The following is a 20,062-nucleotide window of genomic DNA, read 5'->3' on the forward strand; positions in this document are numbered from 1 at the left end:
GGTTCAGTTGACTATTTAATCTGCAATTTCCTATGACCTGTATCCCAAACACACACCATGTGAAACTGTACGTGGGCAACTGTGCACTCAATGGCTATGGACTAGTTTACTTTTAAACTGAATCCATTCTTCCCTCTACCTGTGAAATGTTCCCCGTGCCACTGGCTGCAACACAAGCCCAAAGCATGATTGATCCACCTCTGTGTTTAACAGTTGGACAGGTGTTCTTTTCATGAAACTCTGCATCCTTTGCCCATTGCATCCAAAAAGTTCTATTTTAACAGTCCACAGGACAAGTTTCCGAAAAACATCAGGCTTGTTAAGATGTTCCTTTGCAAACACCTGAGGCTGAATTTTGTGTTGAGGACACAGGAAAGGTTTTGTTCTGATGACTCCTCCATGAAGGTCATATTTGTACAGGTGTCGCTGCACAGTTTAACAGTGCACCACCACTCCAGAGTCTGCTAAATCTTTCTGCAGGTAACGGAGTTGTTTAATTTGCCTCTTTTGCAACCCTACAAGCAGCTCTCTACAGTTCCTGTTAACTGCCATTTCTTATTGACATTACAAGCTGAGGAAACAGTGACCTGGAAACACTTTGCAATCTTCTTATATTCTTCTCCTGCTTCGTAGGCATCAGTTATTTTAGTTTTCTGAGTGCTAGGCAGCTGTTTAGAGGAGCCCATGGCTGCTGATTGACAGGACAAGGTTTCAGGAGTCAGAGTATTTATAAAGCTTTGAAATTTGCATCATCTGGCCTTTCCTAACGATGACTGGGAACAAGCCAGAGCCCTAACAAGCTCATCATGGTCTCAGACTGTGGTAGAAGTTGTCTGAGAGCTCAAATGTCTTGGGGTGCCCAAAATTTTGCATGGTGTTCCTTTACTTTTTTCACTCCCAAATTGTACAAAATAAAAAATATTTACTGATCTTGCTTAAAATGTTGAAAATCATCCTGAGGGTTGCCCAAAGTTTTGCATGCCACTGTAAATATACTTTCATATACTATTATTGGTATTAGTCATAAGTCTATTCTTATTATAGTTGTTTTTGTTACTGTTGTTATTGCAGTGCTACTTTACTTCTCATGGACCCCAGGAAGAAGAGCTGTTGGTTCAGCTGCAGCTAATGGGGTTTCTAATAAATGAAATAAAATGAAATTCCAACCAGTCAAGGCAGATGGCCGCCCACCTTGAGCCTGATTCTCTTCGAGGTTTCTGCCTCTTAAAAGGAGGTTTTTCCTCACCACTGTGGGTAAGTGATTGCTCATTGGGGAATTGTTGGATCTCTGTAAATTCAATTAAAGGGTATGGTGCCAGGCCTGCTCTATATGGAAAGTGTTCTGATATGATTTGATGCTATATAAATGAAATTTACTCAACCTGACCTTTCTTAGTCTAATATGATATTAAAGATATCATTAAGACTTTTGAATATGTCAACTTGGGGTTTGAGGATTTAAGAAAATGTAATGGCTATTTTTGTTTTGTTTTCTGCCATTTTATGTACCAAACAATTAATAAATGAATCAAGAAAAAAAATAGATAGATTAATCCATTCTTTAACTTGGAGCAAAATATAATATTTAAACACACAAACACGCAGTTTTTAAAGTCACATGCATTGAAATTTTTAGATCTGATCAAATTTAAAACTGCAATAATCATATTTTTAGCGAGAAACAAGTCACTTCTGGGTAGGGGGTTATAATTTAAGAGGAGAATATAATTACAAAAAACAATGTGTTCGTATAACTAAGAGGAGTCTGTGTAGTTCAGTATATGGGGTGGAAAAAATACACAAAAAAATATATTTTTGGCAGATATATAGATGAGGTGAGGTTGTGTTAGGGAAGTGCATATTTATTTTGTAACACTGGGTGGTACTTGGACTGTGAATAAACTAGGATTAGTATTTATTTATTTAATTGGGTGGTAAATAGACTGGGGATAGTTGTAAATTAGTTGTAAATAAATTTGGAAATTTTGATATAACATATGAGTTAAAAGAAAAAATTTAGGAAAGGACTCCATTTTGGATGCTGCTATTTTTGTCCTGTCTGTTTTTTATTGTGTTTTTTTTTTTGGTTACATATCTGCTTCCGGTGCCATTTTAGGTTGTTTTGAATGCAATTCTGTATTTTTTTTCTGCATTCCCAGCATTTGTATGCCTTTATTAGGTCATTAAAGAAGAGATACGACAGTAAATGAGAGGAGAGAGATGAACAACGACATGTAAAAGCTGGACACGAACCAAGGATGTTGCTGTTCATAGTCGCTCTACGCCATCAAGGTGCTCCCAATCTTTAGATTCTCACTGGCAATTTTAATCATGATGATGTCATCACTGTATAATTCTAATCCTGTGACATACTTTGTGTCATCTATATTTTTGTATATTAATTATACAGTTTTTGCTGCTTAATGCTGTTTTTTAAATCACAGAGAGACTGGTGAAATAAAAATATACATATATATTTAAATAATTGAGTTATAATTTAACAACCTATATTCGTGCAAAATATATCAAAATAAGTATTAATGAAAACAAAAATTTACCTAATGCATGACAAATAAAAATTTACATTTGCGCCTACAGCTTCTTTGGTGCCCAAATATTAATTTCAGTCATGCATAGTTTTTCTTTATTGTGGCCTCATTTAGGATTCTGGACCAGTCCAATGCCCAGGAGCTGCAGCGATACCTTGAGTTTCTGTAAATTGAATTTTCCCACCAATTAAATAAAAACACTTTAATTTTTGAAATGTTTTAGAAATTAGCGTCCCTCCAGACAGATGCACTCATGCAGTAAACCCCACCCATCTGCTGCTCCGAGCAGACTCAAACAATGAACTATTTGCATATTGCACGACCTCAGTCTGGACACATCCCAGTCTTTGTCTCTTCTGTGATGTTTGACCTTGGTTTCCCCCCCAGTTGGTCGCAGCTCTCCGTCTAATATCCAGCTGTGTCCGTGTAACTCCAAAACAATAACATGTTTACTCCACTGCTCCTTCAATCGCTCAATGCAACTAATTTTGACAGGCAGCTCTTCAATCTCTCAAATCAATTATTATGACTCATTTAATTATGGAGCCATTTCTGCCCTGGTCCTTTGTAATCAAATGAATAATTTGCTGCTTGATCATTCACTACCGACACTAATCCACTATAATCACCTTCCACTACTGCCAGACACTTGGCATTAGGTTGAGTGAAACGCTGAAATGCAAAGTATGACTGGTCCGTGACCTGATAATCACGGAGAGAAAATGTGTTTGGGATGATGGAATGAGTTTTCAGGACCAACTGTTCCCAGATGCCTTGTCACCGTGGTGTCAGGAATCAATCAAAGCAATGACATCAAAAGCCTGAGTCATTCTGTTAGACCTTTAAAAATCACTACTTAAGGCTCATGCATCTTAATGAAACTGCTCATCACAACAGCATCAATGTCAACAGCACCGTAACATCAAGGTTTACTGTACCAGTGTTTCCCAGCTGCACTCGTTTTTTTGCTCCTGTCTGTGCCGACACATTATCCTACACATTCTCCTGTTCGTTTAAAAAAGGAGAAAGGGTGTAGAGGGGGACAGTCTTTCATTTTGAGCAGAATTTGATTAATCTTGTGGAAATTAATCACATCACTACATTCCAATATTTCCAAAAATTACTTGGCCCTAAGGGGTCACCAGCTACATTACTAGCCTCTGCAGTAGCTTGCTGCTCAACTAAAAACAATGTGCAAGACAAGCAAGCCTGACGACGCTTAAATGAAGTTTAAATACCATGAAGTTTTAAGTTAGTCCAGAGCTGAGTTTTTAGTGTTTTTTTTGTTTGGCTACTTGGGAGCTGCACAAACAAGCAATAAACACAACACTGACATATTATTGATAGTATCACCCTCCTTTTACCTCTGTTTTGGTCTCCACCAACTCCTGATGGAAATATCTACTCCTCAGCTGCTAAACGCTCCATGAATTTAAAGGTGGGGTCTGCGATTCTGAGGAAAATTTTTGGATATTTGATCGCAACATTCAAATAACTACAGCCCTGTCGTCAGTGCTCCTTCAGAAGCTCCAGTAATATCTCTGATGTTACTTATGTTTCACACTGTTATCATGGTGTAGCTCCGTTCTTCATGGGAGAGGATGCTGAAGTGGGAGAAAAGCTGGGAAAGTGTTGTGTGGCTTGTTTCCTATTTACAGAGTCAGGGCTGTGTATGAACACCGATATCTTTTTTCAGCGCACACACAGAACAGACTGATCGCAGACCATGATGAGATATTCACTGAATCTGTATTGGATTAGAATCGCAGACTCCGCCTTTAACCTGTCAGTCACTAAGCTTGTCTGGTGTTTGGTGCTAACAAGGTAGAGTACAGTCAGCATTTAGACAAACTAAGTCAAGACAAAAGTCAAAACAATAAGCTAAAATTGGGGGTTCGTCTTTGACTTCCACCAGTGATACTGTTTACAAAAGTAGCCGACAATTCCTGTATAGCATACCTTTTACCTACGTCATGTATGTAAGTATTAACCCAAATCTTAATCTTTTCCTGAACTAACTTCCTAAATGTAAGTGGTTTTGGTGCCTTGAGCCCAGTTCAAACCAAAGATTCGCGTCGAGAAGAGTTGAAACAGGCAGCTACTTGCAATGCAGCGTTCTGCAGCGTTCTAAAAACCTGCTGGTTCACACCAATGCAACTTGATGAGAGTATATCATCTCTATGCAACAACTCTCTGCACTCAGCTTTTCAGGCTTAGTTTGTGGCTGAATATAATTTGTAGCTTCTTAAATATGAATGAGGATAGTGATAGTGAGATACTGGAAAAACAGAAACCAAATGAGCATCAGATGGACTGTATTCATAATGAATATGCCACAATAATATAAGTCAGCAGCGCCAATTGGTCAGTCAATGAGAATGTGTGTGTGGGGGGAACATAAGCATATACAGCGAGCAGCAGCAGCGACGCTCCGTCCGACACCGGCACACCGTGAGGACACAAACAGAGGGCTCGGCTGGGACGGAGCACCTGCCACAGCAAGCGAAAACGCAGTCTGCAGTCATTTTGACTTGACCAGCGGACTTCACTACAAGCTGATTGGCTGTTGAAACAGGTGACGAGCTTTAGATTCCAAAACCAGCCGCCAACAATTTGACCAGTGGAGCTGCAAGTGACACAGTCAGCCGGCTTTAGTCGAGCACAGACGACCAGTTCACACCGCTGCAACCATCTAAAACAGTTTCATCTCGTCGCAAATCCTCTGTCTGAACTGGGCTTTAAATTAAACTGTGACCTCTTCGCAACATTGGATATGCACCCTCTTGCTTACTGGTAGGTGCAGATTGCCCTGTGTGAAGTATTATAATGGTGAAGACAACAAATAACAGCCATTTAATGAGCTGATAACATTTGAAAGTGGCGAATTTGTGCATCAGAGTTACTAAATTTGAACTCAAGAATGTCCCGTAAATGTTAACATTAAATGTCACAAATGTTGATGTCATTGGATCATGGCACTATAACAAAGGTGGCACGACAATGGTGCTTTATCTATTGTCATGTCTAATTTAAAAGAAAAAAACAACTTTAACTCTACTTCCTTTGCACCACTGTGCTTCAATATGTTTTCAAAATATCCCTGACTGGTTCATGGGGAGCGGTATGATTTCAGGACAAACAAAGGTGACGTTTGTTGTTGATTGGCACCGTGGGGGACGTCATCATTCATAGGCAATAACAAGTTTACAGTTGCTTTGTTTTTCTTTGTTTAGACATTCGGATAGCGGAGGGAGAATAAACAAAGAACAGAAAATCCAATCATAGACCAGTTGGGTGCACACGCAGTAGGCATCATTACTCAACTATCTATGGCACTGAGCACATATCCTCTGTTTCTATCTGCCTCTCTATCTTTCCTTATCTTATCCATCTAACAACTTGTCTATCTGTGTCTCTTTGATCCAATCTGTCCACTCTGCTTTGGCTTGTCTGTGTCAGTCTCTGCTCCCTCTGTTTCTTACCTGGCAGGAGCACACGGAGCACCTATCGCTGTCCAGCACCCAGATCTGTCCACTGTGCTTGACCTTGTTGTCATGGATACAGTCACCGGTGCAGTTGTGCCCGTGGGGGCACCGGCAGTCGTAGCCTCCGTCCAGGTTGAAGCACACTGTATCGTTGGCACAGGTGTTCCTCCCCGTCTTGCATTCATTAATATCTGCAGGGAGCAGAAAAAAGATGACATCATACATATGCTCAGTGCAGGCACCACAGTTTATGCATGGCTTTTGGAAAAGGGGATTTCTTTAATTACAAGCCCACGATATTTGTTTTAGTAGCATGGTGACAAGGTAAAGGAGCACGCCCTGTCACAGAACGGTTCAAAGAGCAATATGTAGTAATGAACACCCACATCTTTTCCCTCTTAAGACTACGACCTGCTCTCTGCACCTGTGAGCTGCGGCTCAGACGTAGCCGTAAAATGCAGCACTACAACATTTTTCAGATCTCGTGAGAAACACACAGTACACAACTGTAATGTAACCCAGAAACCTACTTTTGGCAAAATTATAACTTTGCTTTGTGAAACCCGGACAGGTTCGGCTTTTTGAGAGTGCCTTTAATGTGCTTCTTTCTTCCCTCTGCCTCTCCCGACTCAAACTGACAGCCAAGATGGGGTCAACGAGTCGAGCGGCGGTAGCTCTATTGTTACAGGCAATGCTTCGATGTTGCTGTAGATTGAGGGTTTCCATTTTGACAGCTGACACTTCTCCTGACAGGCTGTATCAAAGAGAATGTTCCAGAAAATGTACAGGCTGCAAAAAGCAAAGCGACGTTTTCGGGAGGAAAACACACTGATAATGACATACCTATCCAATCACACCATTACTTACAGGAGCGGAACGACACATCTTACGAAACGAAAGTTGAGTCAGTTTCTCATGGCGGGTGACTCATATATTTCAACAAAATTGCACTTAATGAAAAGTCACTATTTTTAGTGCTTACTCATATAACTCGTACCCCTCAATCCTGAAGCGAGAAATCAAAAAGACCTTTAAATCCATGATGGGACTGATATGGAAAATCAGGGGCCATTCAAAGGAAAATGAATGGGGTGTTTTTCATTAATCTGTGGAGCTTTAAGGTGGAGGAATGGGCTCCTTGGAACACTAAGAGGTTTAAAAAACAGGATTTAACCTCACTTGAGTGCAAGAACTCTAAAATATGCAGTAAAAGAGTGTATTGATAAAACATGTGCCACTTCTGGTTGAGCAGACTTTGTGTCCAAGTGGCATCACAACCTCAAAAGTTCAAATTCACATTCAGAAATGTACGTTTTTAGACTATGACTAAAACAATGGACAGATAAGGGCCGATACATAATTAAAGATCTTTACAACAATGAACGATTTGTAATCTTTCGCCCATCTCAGTCTCCCTCCTGGTCACTTCTTTTGTTACCTCCGACAGCTCCTACCTAATTTGGACACACTGCCCACACAACACGACTTTTATGACCTCATGACTAGAGCTCCCACACACAAGCATTTGATCTCCCGTTTTGTTCGTCTCTTTACTTTGGCAACCTCTTCTCTCCATATTAAAGAGGCTTGGTCGAAGGATACAGGTGAAGCGATTTCAGATGAATTATAGGCAAGAGGGTTACAAAGGATTAAAACATGTTCCATTAATGCTCGACTTCAACTTATTCAGTCATCCATTGCTTGCATTTCTCCAAGGCCAAATTGAACAGAATATACCCTTCTGTGTCTGCTGCATGTGACAAGCGTAAATCGAGCGTGGGGACCTTAGGTCACCTTTTCTGGTCTTGCCCCAAACTCAGAATTTTCTGGGCAGACATTATTCAATTGTATAGTAACATATATAGCAGACATTTAGACCCCGACTGTCTCGCTGTGATACTGGGCTGTTCTAATTATTCTTTGACTCGTTCCCCTGCTTTACAGCAAGCTCTTACGTTTGGTTTTAGTCATAGGAAAAAGGGTTATTCTGCGAGAATGGAAATCAGCTTCCCCTCCTTGCTCTACAAAATGGCTAAATGTTCTTTATCTTAAAGAAATCCGGTACACTCTGTCGAACTCTCTCATCAAGTTCTTAAAATCTGGAGAACACTTTATTGAACATATAAAAAGCACAAAGAGTCAAGCTGACTAACCACAGTGGACTGCTTCTTTGCACTGGACTGTACACTGTGCTTTGATCTGCCAGGACATTATGTCTCCACTGGACCTTCCCTGACCACCCATGGTCTTTACCTCATGGATGCTTTCAACCTTTAACCTTCCTGTGGACAACCTATCCAAAATACAACCTGGCATATAATTGTACTTTCTGTCCTTTAGCTGGCAGTGTGTTTTCCTTTATCTTATTAGTATTATTTCTTTATTTTTTATTATTTTGTTTTTATTGTCTTTTTTTCTCCATGACTACGACAAGACGTTTACAAGCTTCAAACTATGACAAAATATATGTTTTGTTTTTGTTGACGAGAGAGACAAGATTAAAATGTTAAAATGAGATGAGAGGAGGACAGAATGATAAGTTTTTTATGAAATATATCAGCAAAATGTTTAAAACGAGGAAGCCCAGAACAGAATAGCCATGTTTGCAATTATTTTCTGATGCCGTCCAGTAAATAGTCTGTGCCAGGATATTTTGCTAGCCTGCAAAACAATCACACCAGAGCCGTTTCAGCTGTTAGCGCAAGTTGCGAGCACTAATTTAGCAGTAAATAAGCAGCTGTGTGGGGATGATGAAGCTGTTTAATGGAATTGTGGAGTTTGTCTGTTGCTGCAGTGGCTGTTAGCAGCTATCATTAGGAGGCTCGGTTATGTGAGTGTAGCTGCTGTACGTAAACAGTCTGAACTTAGAGGAATTTTCTCTGACAGAGTACAAGTAGTTTGTCTAGTTTTCTCAAATTAGTTAATTTAGGTTCTCAAAGTTTAAGATTTTGAGCTTTTTAAATGATCATCAGTACGTTTGTGTTCGGAAATGATAATAATTTTTAATGGCCGATATCATTTATAGTACATAGTATATATATTTTATAGTTCTATGTGGGACTTTATTCCCTGACTGCACTTGAAAAGTGTAAGAACAGCATTAAAGCCACTATTGTGGGGAGAAACTGACTGAAGTCTTGTAAAATCAGCTGTTCCCTGGGACAAAGTCACATTTCTATATTGCCAGAAAAATGTGGGGATAATTGCTTTCTGAGAAAATGATATCTGATGTTTGGTGAAAAATGAGATGGAAAGTTTGTTGTGCATTTATGGCCGGAGCGCAGTGAGTGCCTGCCCCTCCCGGTATTGAAGTAATAATGAGTTAGTGGTCGTTCAGATTATCAGAAATTAATTTCACACACTTTGCTAGTGGCTTGCTACTTAATTCTAGCGATATTATACTGACCATGCTTGATATAGCAAAAGCAACCTTATTATGGCCCTAATAAAGAAGTAAAGCTCTCCTACATTAGTTCACTTTCATTTAAATCATACAAATAATCTAAAGAACACATTACCTTGTATTTGCATGTGGGGTACTCAAAAGCCTTACAGCCGTACTCATGTGACCAGTGGAGGTTACAGCTATCTGCCACTATCGGAGCCCCATTCTGCCATTAATGATAGTTTATATAAAGTCCTATCGGCAGTGATTAATCAGCCAAACCAACCTCTGATTTCAACACTTGATACGACCTTTTACCTTGATTCCATCTTGTGACACCTGTGTTAGCCTCATTAGTTTAGTTTAAAGAGAGAAAACCTTTTGACTTAAAGTAATACAAGTTAAAGTTGACTAAAATGCAATGACTTCTTGTCGACTAAAACTGGACTAACACATTTTGAGTTGAACTATGAAGCATAAAAATGTCCAAAACGTGACTGGATCTAATAAGCATTTTTCATCTAGTGACTAAGACCAAAATAGCTGCCAAAATTAACACTGCATGAAAGATTCATGAAATGTCTGTTGTTTTCATTTCATGTCCAAAAATCCACACATGCCTGAATGTGATTTTTTTTTTCTAACACATCAGATGTTGTTTTACACGTGATAAATTCACAAGTGACACATTTTTTGATCATTCCTACAATGGAAATAAATATATTACTTCTTTTTATACATATGTGTAAATAAAGTGAAGGTGGACCACTCACCTACACATGACTCCCCACTGGCGGAAAACAAGCCGTTGTCATGGTAGCCATCACGGCACTCGCAGTGGTACCAGCCGGGCAAGTTGACACAAGTGGATTTACTATCACACTCGACGAAGCCGTCCGCACACTCATCAATATCTGAGGAGATGTGAAGGAACAAGAAGACATCCACATACAGTGTGAGTGTCATGTCAGTTTCAAAGTACGCTCTTTACAGAGAATGGACTATTGAACCCGATTCTTGCCTGGTGGGCATTTTTTAACATTGACTGATTTATAATTGATAAAACAACGTGTCTAGCTTCTGGGTGAATCTAGTCCGTAGGCTTTATTGATCAAGCGTAGTTGCACAGCCAGAGAAGGACATCTGTATCAATAAAAGATAGCAGGGAATGAATGATTCTAATATAACAACTCTATTCTTAGAAGCCAGGGATTTAACAGGCTTGCATTTTGAAATGCCAGTAAACATCCTACACAGTCTAATCCTCCAACACACGCTGGCAAACAAATAGATTCTGAGGGGTGTGCATACTTTTGTTGAACTTCGCCTGGACATCAGGAGTTTCTATGAGGTGACGTGCGAAGAGGCTCAGCAAAAGGCTTTAACACACCTTCTAACACATCTCGTGGGTGGCTGTCAATAGATGGAGCTGATGTTTGTTTTCACAGAGCTCCACTTAGAAATATCCTTGACTCTGCCTCCTCCTTCAGCTCTTGTCTTTAATAAAAGACTTTGATTACATGCTCTGACGTTCTCCTCTCTGTATTTTTTCCCTCCTGTTTCCTCTACTCGGCTCTTTTCATCTGCGTTTCCTTGTCTCTCGTTTTCCCTCTCTTACTCCTCGTTTCTGTTTACAACAGGCCAACATTCAACCCTTTTATTTCAACAAGCGACCCTGCAACTTTCCTGCAGACGTCAACCAAGAACAAATCTAATATAATTTTCAACAATGAGCATAATACACAGGGAGAGACGGATCGCTCTGATATTTCAGCTAACATTTAATTAAACTAAGGGCCAGGCCCGCCTGAGAGAGGAAATAAAGCCTGTTATTACACAGTGGGGCTAAATATGTTGGGCCCAGACATGCACCGTGATTAAATGTGTCTGTATAGTCAGTGATGGCTTTTTTATGATTGTGCATGATGCATGATGCTCTGCTCTCATTATGAAAATGGCAGTGTGCCGTGTGTGACCTTCTCCACAACTGCCTGCAACAGTATCCCCCATAGAGCGACAGGCAGACGGGCTCACGGTCCCCCACCGCCAAGGCAGTAATGGGATTAAGATCTATTGGCTAATGAGCCCTCAGCCTTTTAATAGAATTTCTGCAGCAGATTAACCGTTGATGAAATGTCCCACAGATTAGAGCCTTATCTATTCAAAAATGACCCACGTTTGTCTGAGTAGCAGGTTTGCAAAAAAAAAAAAAAAAAAAAAGCTTTAGCATATTCCTTTTTTCCTGTTTTAAATCAGGGTTCCTGCAGCTGAAGGCAAGTTAGATTTAAGACTTTTAAAGACTTTTTAAAAGCTACTCAAAATGAAATTTAAAGAAACAGTGTTTACAATGTAGGGGGATTTAGTGGCATCTAGCAGTGAGGTTGCAGATAGCAACCAGTTTAAACTTCTCCCTGGGAGACATCCCTCTGTGTTCATAGCTCAGGAGGTTTTTAGCGGGAGCTGGTTTATCCCTAAAGGTCTCTTCTGCTCCAAAACAAATGGACAAGGCGCCTCTAGCCCAGCACCTGCTAAGAGATTTGTGCCAGGAGTCGAATTATCCGCAGAGGTCTCTTCCTCTCCAGAACAAACAGACCCTGTGGTTTAAACCATTAAAAACACTGACTAAAGCAGTTTCAGGCTAAAAATCTGTTTTTTTTTCTCTCAACACTCTCATCAACTGCTAACAAAGTCCAACACTACAACACAAATGGCCCTGTCTAAATCCAGTGTGTGGTTCGTCCATTTTGGGCTACTGTAGAAACATGACAGAGCAACATGGCGGACTGCATATAGGAGAACCCGCTCCCTATGCACACATAAACAGCTCATTCTAAGGTAACAAAAACACAAACTTACATATAATATTCACTTTCTGCTAATACATCCCCCTAAATCCTTCACACCAGACCTTTAAGACCAATTTTGGTATCCAAAATTGCCAAAATGTTTACAGAAACATGATACATGACTTTTTTCTTGTGGCGGAGACGAGGGTAGAACAAAATTGGGAAATACCTGACATTTGTTGGCAAGTTTTCTCTGCGATTTTGTATGTCTCGGTCTGCATGTGGAATTTTACTGCTTTGATTCCCATCATGACAGCTTTGAAAAAATTTTGCATACTGGTTTCAGCCATGCTGCAAAATCTTGGTTAGTCAATTTTCGTTGAACTTGACAACTAAAATTCCACTATTATTCTGAATATGACTGTACTCTGAATTTGATGTGGGTCATGTAAACAGCATATTACATTTGGATATTTCAAAACAGGCATTTTCCAGATTTATGATTTTCCAACTAAGACATGTGGAATATGCTGGTGTTTGTGGATTTTAATAGCATTTTTTGGACATTTAAAATATGCATCTCAACTGGGGTTTGTACTGCCATTTAAAGGAGAAACACTCCTACTTCTTTTTTTTTTTTTTTAAGATATTTTTTTGGGCATTTTTAAACCTTTAATCGATAGGACAGATGAGTGTGAAAGGGGGAGAGAGAGAGGGAGTGACATGCAGCAAAGGGCCACAGGCTGGAGTCGAACCCGGGCTGCTGCGGCAACAGTCATGTACATGGGGCGCCTGCTCTACCACTAAGCCACTGATTCCCCCGAAACACTCCTACTTCAAAACAGTATGAAAGACTTGGATATCAACGGGTTTTTGGATTTGCGCAAATATTGTAATGCCAATATTTTCAAGAAGGTGGTTAAAGGAATGAAAGATGGAGGCTTTGTTCGCACAGTGCAACAAGTCGGACACTGACGGGAAAATGTGAAAAAATCCTATTTTGATCCACAAGTGGCTCCAGCTGTTCCACTTTTCCATATTTTGACGTGATAAACAACATGAGTTAGGGCACGTTAATCAAGGTTTGTACAGCAGCATGTAAACAGGAATATTAGTGGAATATTCAGTATCATCAGCGATTGAAACAGCTTAGCAAGAATATGGTCTTTTTCAGAATAAGGGCAAAAACTTTATATTTTGTGCATGTAAACATAGTCAGTGACAGCTAGCGAGCAGACAGAGGATCTTCTGCTCTGAGCATCCTGGCTGGAAACAAAATATGAGTGTGTGACGTTAATGAAAGAGGCATTTGGTAAATTCTATTTTAAAAAATTGAGGTTCCTGAACAGAAAATCCCACAAACCGCTCTTGCTCAGCTTCACAATTTATTAGTACACTAACGTTTCGGTCCTCCTGGACCTTCGTCAGGAGGTCAACACTCTTAATGAAGGTCTAGAAGGACCGAAACGTTACTAGTGTTACTAATAAATTTAGTTTAATAACTTAATAATACGTTTTTCAAAGCTGGCATGATGGGAAAAACTTGCCAACAAATGCTAGGTCTTACCCAGTTCTGTTCTACCTTCATCTCTGCCACAAGACAAAAAAAGGCATGTATTATGTTTTAATAAGCCTTTGGGCAAAACTGTCCCTAATGTTTTTTCTTTTTTTTTTAATCATAAAATTGCCCCAGTGTGCGTGATTTTCTGTCCAAAGACTCAAGTAAGTTTCCAACGCACCTGCATCTGAGACAGCTGGATGTGTGAATATCCCTCTTCAATCCAAGAAATGGATGTTACCAATTAATTTGACATTTACGTTGTAACTTCAGAAAAAAGCGATCAATAAAATCCTACTTCACATGTCTTATCATTTTTTTAAGGCTTTTGAAAGACGTATTTAAGACATTTTAATACAAATTAAGGCCTTATTATTTAGATGAATGAATTCAATGCCTTTAAAGACTCTTTAAGGAGCCACAGGAACCCTGTCCACACTGGCCAGGTTCAAACAGCTCATCTCTTTCGATGTGGCAGACTTTAAAGCCAAAGCTTACATTTCTCTAATCACATCAGGCTGGTGGAGCAGAGCACCTCATTTTCTCCCTTCAGAACAGCAATGCTGGGTTAAAAGGACACTGCTTTAAAATCATGAGTCTACAGCAAATACTATAACTAGCCTATCTTTGAAAATTAATATAAATTCTCCCCACTCCTGAAGAGAAATATCCAATGCTCTTTGTTGCCTGTGAATTTCAGTGTGATAAAAGCGCTGGGAGCTTTTAAAGGGAAAAGCTTCATGAGGTGTATTGCCAGTATAGAAAAAAAAAAAAATCATCCTCTTCTCCCCAACAAGGCTGTATGAAATTGTTCAAAGTACCACCGAGCAGTCAGATACTATTTATAACAGACACTGATGATGAAGTTAGTCTAAAAATATGCAAATGGGTTATTTTCAGCCAGATTCATTCACGTGTTTTAAAAACTTGACTGTCTGGCTGTAACAACAGAGGGTTACACCCTCAACAGAAGATTCATTGTTTTCTCTTTAATCTGAGCCAAACCTGTCAGCTACAATTACGCCCCATCGCTTCCCAGCCTGCTGTCAAATCAACTTTTAAAGTGCCGCCGCGTTTCAGGATACTGAAACCCACTGTAGTCGCACCTTGGACTTGACAAGACTGAATGTGTGAGGTACAGCGAGGATACGACACGCTTGCAAAAGTCTCGCCTTCTCTTTTATCATCTCACGTAAATGGTAATGGAAGATCATTGTAATTAAACCATCAACGGTGACAATCAGACAAGGGCGCCGCCTGAAAGCTCCGAGTGTACTGTATCATGAGGCTTTAGTGGAATCATAGATGTGGATGGCGCAGTACTTTCTCTTGTTAAATCATGTCATGTTTTTCCACTCTCTGCTCTGGAAAAATAAAAGCCTGCACAAACAAAATAAAATCTGGCTTTCCGTCTCTATCTCCTGGAGAGGTCAAGGCCATGGAAGAACAGTTATTTTGGAGTTACCGGGCTGAGTGAAAGATGTGAAAACTGACAGAGAAAAACCTACACAGGAGGAGGATGAGGATGGTTTGGATGAGGAGGAGGAGAGGAGTAGGAGGAAGAAGCAGGAAGAGAAGGAGGTGATGGAGGAGGATTAAGCGAAGGAGGAGACGGAGAGACAGACTGCAGTTATTCTACTCGTTATCCTGAGTGGCAGCCTGGAAACAAGGGCTCTATTAAGGCAGCTCTCTGAGGACAAAGTGAGGAACAAGCGGACATTTTTTTTTCCTCCGCACCCTCCTGGGCTTGTTATGCCACTCTGCCATGACCACCCCCATCCTTTCTTTCTTCATCCTCTGCCTTCACCTTTCCATGTGCTCTGTTTTTCACTCCGCCTGCCTATCTCTGTCTCAAAGCTGAGGTAAAAAACATAGGTGCCCTCATCATCACCTTCCCCCTTCCCTGCAGTTTGCTCTCTCTTTGAGCAAACCAAAAGGCAGAGTTTAGAGTTTAGTCTTGCCCTGCCCTCTCCTCTTCATCCCTCGCTTTCATTGTCCCTGCTCTCTTTACTCCATCCTCGCTTCCTATTCTGATTCCGGACAGGTACAGTTCTTTGCTCTTACGCCATCTTTCTTTCCTTGCTTCCACCGCTTTCACTTCCCTTCCCCATGTCTTTTCTCTTCCTTGACTGACAGATAGCCCTGGGGGTTGGGGGTGCAGCTCTGCTGTGTTGCATCACTGTTACTGCTACCACACGTACATCTCCTGTACAGTAACCTAATTCAAACTGATTTCCATTCCCACAGAGGTCCACCTGCTAATGCTGATAGGCTCCAGGAGGAATTATTCAAGAGACAACTCTGGATCTCGACTGAACCATCCCTTCTGCTCCCAAGTCAGATGCCATCTGATCATAAATGGATTTTAAAATGACCTGAATTTGTCATGTCCGATCACGTTAACAATGACGGCTGAGAAAAAGGCTGCAGAACCTTTAAGTCGATAACAGTGTGCGCAAAGCTTTTTATCGGCATGTACGTGACACGGTGATAAGGTAAGAAATGGATTTCTGAACCCTGCTCTTTTATGTACAGTAAAGTGTAATTGAGTGATTGTCGCTGGTCCTCAGTCTTCATTAAGAGAGAGAGCGAACTCAAGTAATCAATCAATCACCATGAAACCCGAGGCAAATTGAGTTACACACTGGGTTCCTGAAGATGAAACAGACACCGAAACGCAAATCCATATCTGCAAGCACTTGAGTGGGAGAGTGGATGAGTAATCATGGCAAATTGGAAACAAGCCTTGTGAACAATCGGGAGCTGCAGGCGCATACACAATGCAATCACTCTGTATCACTTACCTATGGCTGTAAAATTCCTCCACCCTTTAAAGTGCAACCAAAATCCCAATTTGTAATCTGATTTTTGCCGTCAAAAAACATGGACATTTCAGAACGATTGCTTTATTTTTGAAAGCAAGAAAAAAGAAGAAGGCTGATGTGCTTGATTGACAAACTTGTGATGGTAACTGCTACCTGTAGCTTTTACACCACCTTGTTAGGCAGTGGCATTTGGAGCAGCAACAGCACCTCTTGCTGCCGAGCAGAGTGGAGCATTTAGCCGCTAAAGAGCCAGGTATCTATCTCACAGAGAGAAGCTGAGCTCCCGAACATCAGTCAACAGTGTGAAAAATGCACTGCTAACATCATTTTGCTGGCTAATTAGCTGTAGCACACCGAAGTGCAACTGTGGCCCTGTTTACACTGATGTGAGCATGTGTCTAGGATGACTGGATCGCAAGTGGGCAGCTCTAAATACAAAAGTGAATGCATCCAAAGCATCCTCAGCGCGTCTTGAAATCTGATCAGAGGTGGTCTGGTCTCCTATGCCTAGGCAGAGGTGCATACTCATTTGTGCACCAACTGTGTTATTTCAACATGAGAAAAACAAGAAAAAGCTACAGCACCAAAAGAGAAAGAAGAAGGAGAAGAAGCCACAGCAACAGGCAAAATGGATTCTTATGGATGTAGTAAACAAAACACGCTGTCTGATTTCCCTTTGGGCTGTGGAGTCAGAAGAATAGAGCCTGGATGAATCATATCACAACCTGGCAATTTGTGAGGACATTTTGGAAAAGACAACAACCCATTTGGTCTTTGTAAACTGAAATGATGTGCGTGTATATTTGCACACAGAGTGGGGAAGTGAGATTCGATCACAAGTGGTCGCTCGAGACATGTGGAAATGCATCCCAGTGCCTGGTGCGAACAGAAAGACTTACAGGTGTCCACAAAAAAAACAAGATCCAGGCTCTATGCCTTCAGGTGAAATTACCTTATGTGTTTATTCTTTGAGAATAGGTAAACTAACAGACCAAAACGTATCGACATAGGTCTATCTCAGGGTCTGTGAGGATCTTAGAGATGTCCACTTGTAATCGGATGATGTTAGCAGTGCACTTGAAACTGTTGATAGCTGTTTGGTAGCTCATTCAGCAAGTCAAGGGGCAACACACTGACTACATTTACATGCACAATAATATTCTACAATTATTCAGAATATGACAATATTCTGAATTCAATATGTGTCATGTAAACAGCATATTCTGTTTGGACATTGGGCCTTTTTCTGGATGTAGTATTTTCAGATTAAGACATGGGGGATATGCCTGTATTATTTTGTTCTTTGGAACATTCTTTAGACATGTATACAGCGCATTGAGAATTTGCATATCAATTGGTATTTTACCACAGTTTTTGATACACGGCTTACAGTTATGGTTTACAGTCAGCTCTATGCATTGTCATGGGTACACTGTACACAAACTAGCCAACACTTTGCAAGGCTGTGGGGATGCATGCCCAAAAGAAAAGCCCATGTTTCTGGCAGGAAGAAGAAACACACTTTTAAACATTATGAAAGACTTGGATATCATCAGGTTTTTGGATATGTGCAATTATCCCAACGTTGACCTTATCAAGAAGGTGGTTGAAGGAATGAAAGAGGGAGTCTCACTCCTACCACTATTTTTGGCTGAGATATACTGTCTAGAAAGTGGGATCATAACTTTCACATTTCATATGGCTTTATTTGGTGATATTTTATGGTGTTTCTGTGTCATAAACAACATCAGCTATCATAATCACACCTGATTTCAATAAGGTACAATGTTTTAAGCTGGCTGAGTGTTGTTTGATCACTGACAGTACTGTTTTGAAGCAGAATGACCGACTTGTCATTTGGAGCTCCGCCTGGATCTTTTCATGGAAAAAACACTGTAGAATAGTCATACTTTGAGCAGTCTTCTTCAAATTTGAAACAAGTGTTCATTGATAGTGTGCCTACAGCCCCACGGTGTCATTTATTTGCTCAGATGAAGCCACAGACAGTTATTCATCTTGAAAATTCATTTTTTTTTTATTTTAGGCAAAATCTTCAATTTTTTACTGACTTCAGAGGCCCATTACTCTGTCTCTGTATCACCTAGAGTGTTTCTGACACTTTCACAAGAAACTTCAGGGAGTTTTCTTTCTGGCAAGACCTCATGTATACATGTAGTCAGAGCGGTTAAGAAGCTACAGTCATTTTAATTTGGGTATGTCATTTTAGGCATTTTTGCTACAAAATGGGGGTGGAGTACAAGAGGATAAGAGGATATTTTGCGCATGTAAATGTAGTCAGTGTGTCCATGATTGCAGATACGAATGACACAGTTAGAAGCTAGTGCAGGTTACGGTTCAGTCTCTGGGGCTCTTCTTGTGTTGTGTAGCAGGCTGCTGTGTGGCTGTTGGTCAGTGTCACTGTCAGTCAATAACAGAACCTAGACTGTCACGGTTTTCTGCAAATACACTTCCAAGTGTCTACATGCAAAGAATTAATCCACAGAGAAACAACGGTAGGTACTCTGCACAGATAGACAGTTCAACCGTGAAACAAAAAAATGTATAGTTCACTTTTGGATACTGACTTTTTTTTCCAAAGGAGAGCACAGGGCATGTAATTAACAGAGCTGATCTGTGTGCTACAGCAGAGAAATACATGCAATTTATTTTCAATTGGCCTTTACAGCAATGTAGCTGTCCCGTGGCCGGTGCAGTTCGCTGCACTGCAGCAGCTACAGCAGCAAACTATCCCTGGGAGATGTGTCATTTAGGTAGAAGCAGCAGGTTGCGCTCAGCTAAACGACAGCTCCGGCCATTAGCAGGGTCTAATTAAGACACACTAATTACGGGTGATGGAGTGAGTGCTTTGTAAGGCCGTCTCTAAATAAATAATTAATACATAATCACTGTGCTTAAACAAGCCGCTTGAGCTTCAACAGTCACAGGCCCCCGGGCCTTGTGGGTAAATCGTGGAGCAAAGGAGGGAGAGAGGGAGAGCTGCAGCGATGCATCATGGGAGCTGTCAAGGGGCGAAAAAATTAATATGGTTTTAAATATTCACTACCTGTGCCTGTGTGTCTGGTGGGTGGTGCTCAGGGGAGATTTCAACTATGATGAGGCTGTGATGTTTTTTTCTTTTACCATTGTGTAATACACGCTGTGGCCCTTGCTGTTTAAAATTACACACCAGCAAAGCATCAACAACTGCTGCCAACTCCTCTGTCCTGTGTAATTTAACCTGGACAGACCTGTTTGTCATGCACATGTAGCCCATCCTTATCTACTTCTATCTGTTAATATACCTGTTCAAATTCACCCCGCCATCTGTACGTCTCATTATTTACTATTAATCTTGCTGCTTGTTTGACTCCGGCTGTCTGTTCTTTTGTCTGTCTGTTGTTTTGTCCATCTTTCAATCTGCTGGGTTTTTTTTCTTTTCTTTTTTTTATCCGTCTAGTCTGTGTTTTTGTCTAA

The 20,062-nt window shown here is 40.6% G+C and overlaps 1 protein-coding gene across 1 annotated transcript in view; it reads right to left on the bottom strand.

Moving 5' to 3' along the window:
• The window catches only part of nell2a (neural EGFL like 2a), a 126,088-nt gene that overhangs the window by 10,602 nt on the left and 95,424 nt on the right, over nt 1-20,062 (bottom strand). The window contains exons 16-17 of the mRNA XM_050074007.1: nt 10,193-10,333; nt 6,032-6,225 (exon numbers count right to left, since the gene is read on the bottom strand). Of these exons, the coding sequence (XP_049929964.1) occupies nt 6,032-6,225; nt 10,193-10,333 (335 nt within the window). The remainder of the gene's footprint in view (nt 1-6,031; nt 6,226-10,192; nt 10,334-20,062) is intronic.

The sequence above is a fragment of the Epinephelus moara genome, chromosome 20 (genome assembly GCF_006386435.1).
Source record: "Epinephelus moara isolate mb chromosome 20, YSFRI_EMoa_1.0, whole genome shotgun sequence".
NCBI lineage: Eukaryota > Metazoa > Chordata > Actinopteri > Perciformes > Serranidae > Epinephelus > Epinephelus moara.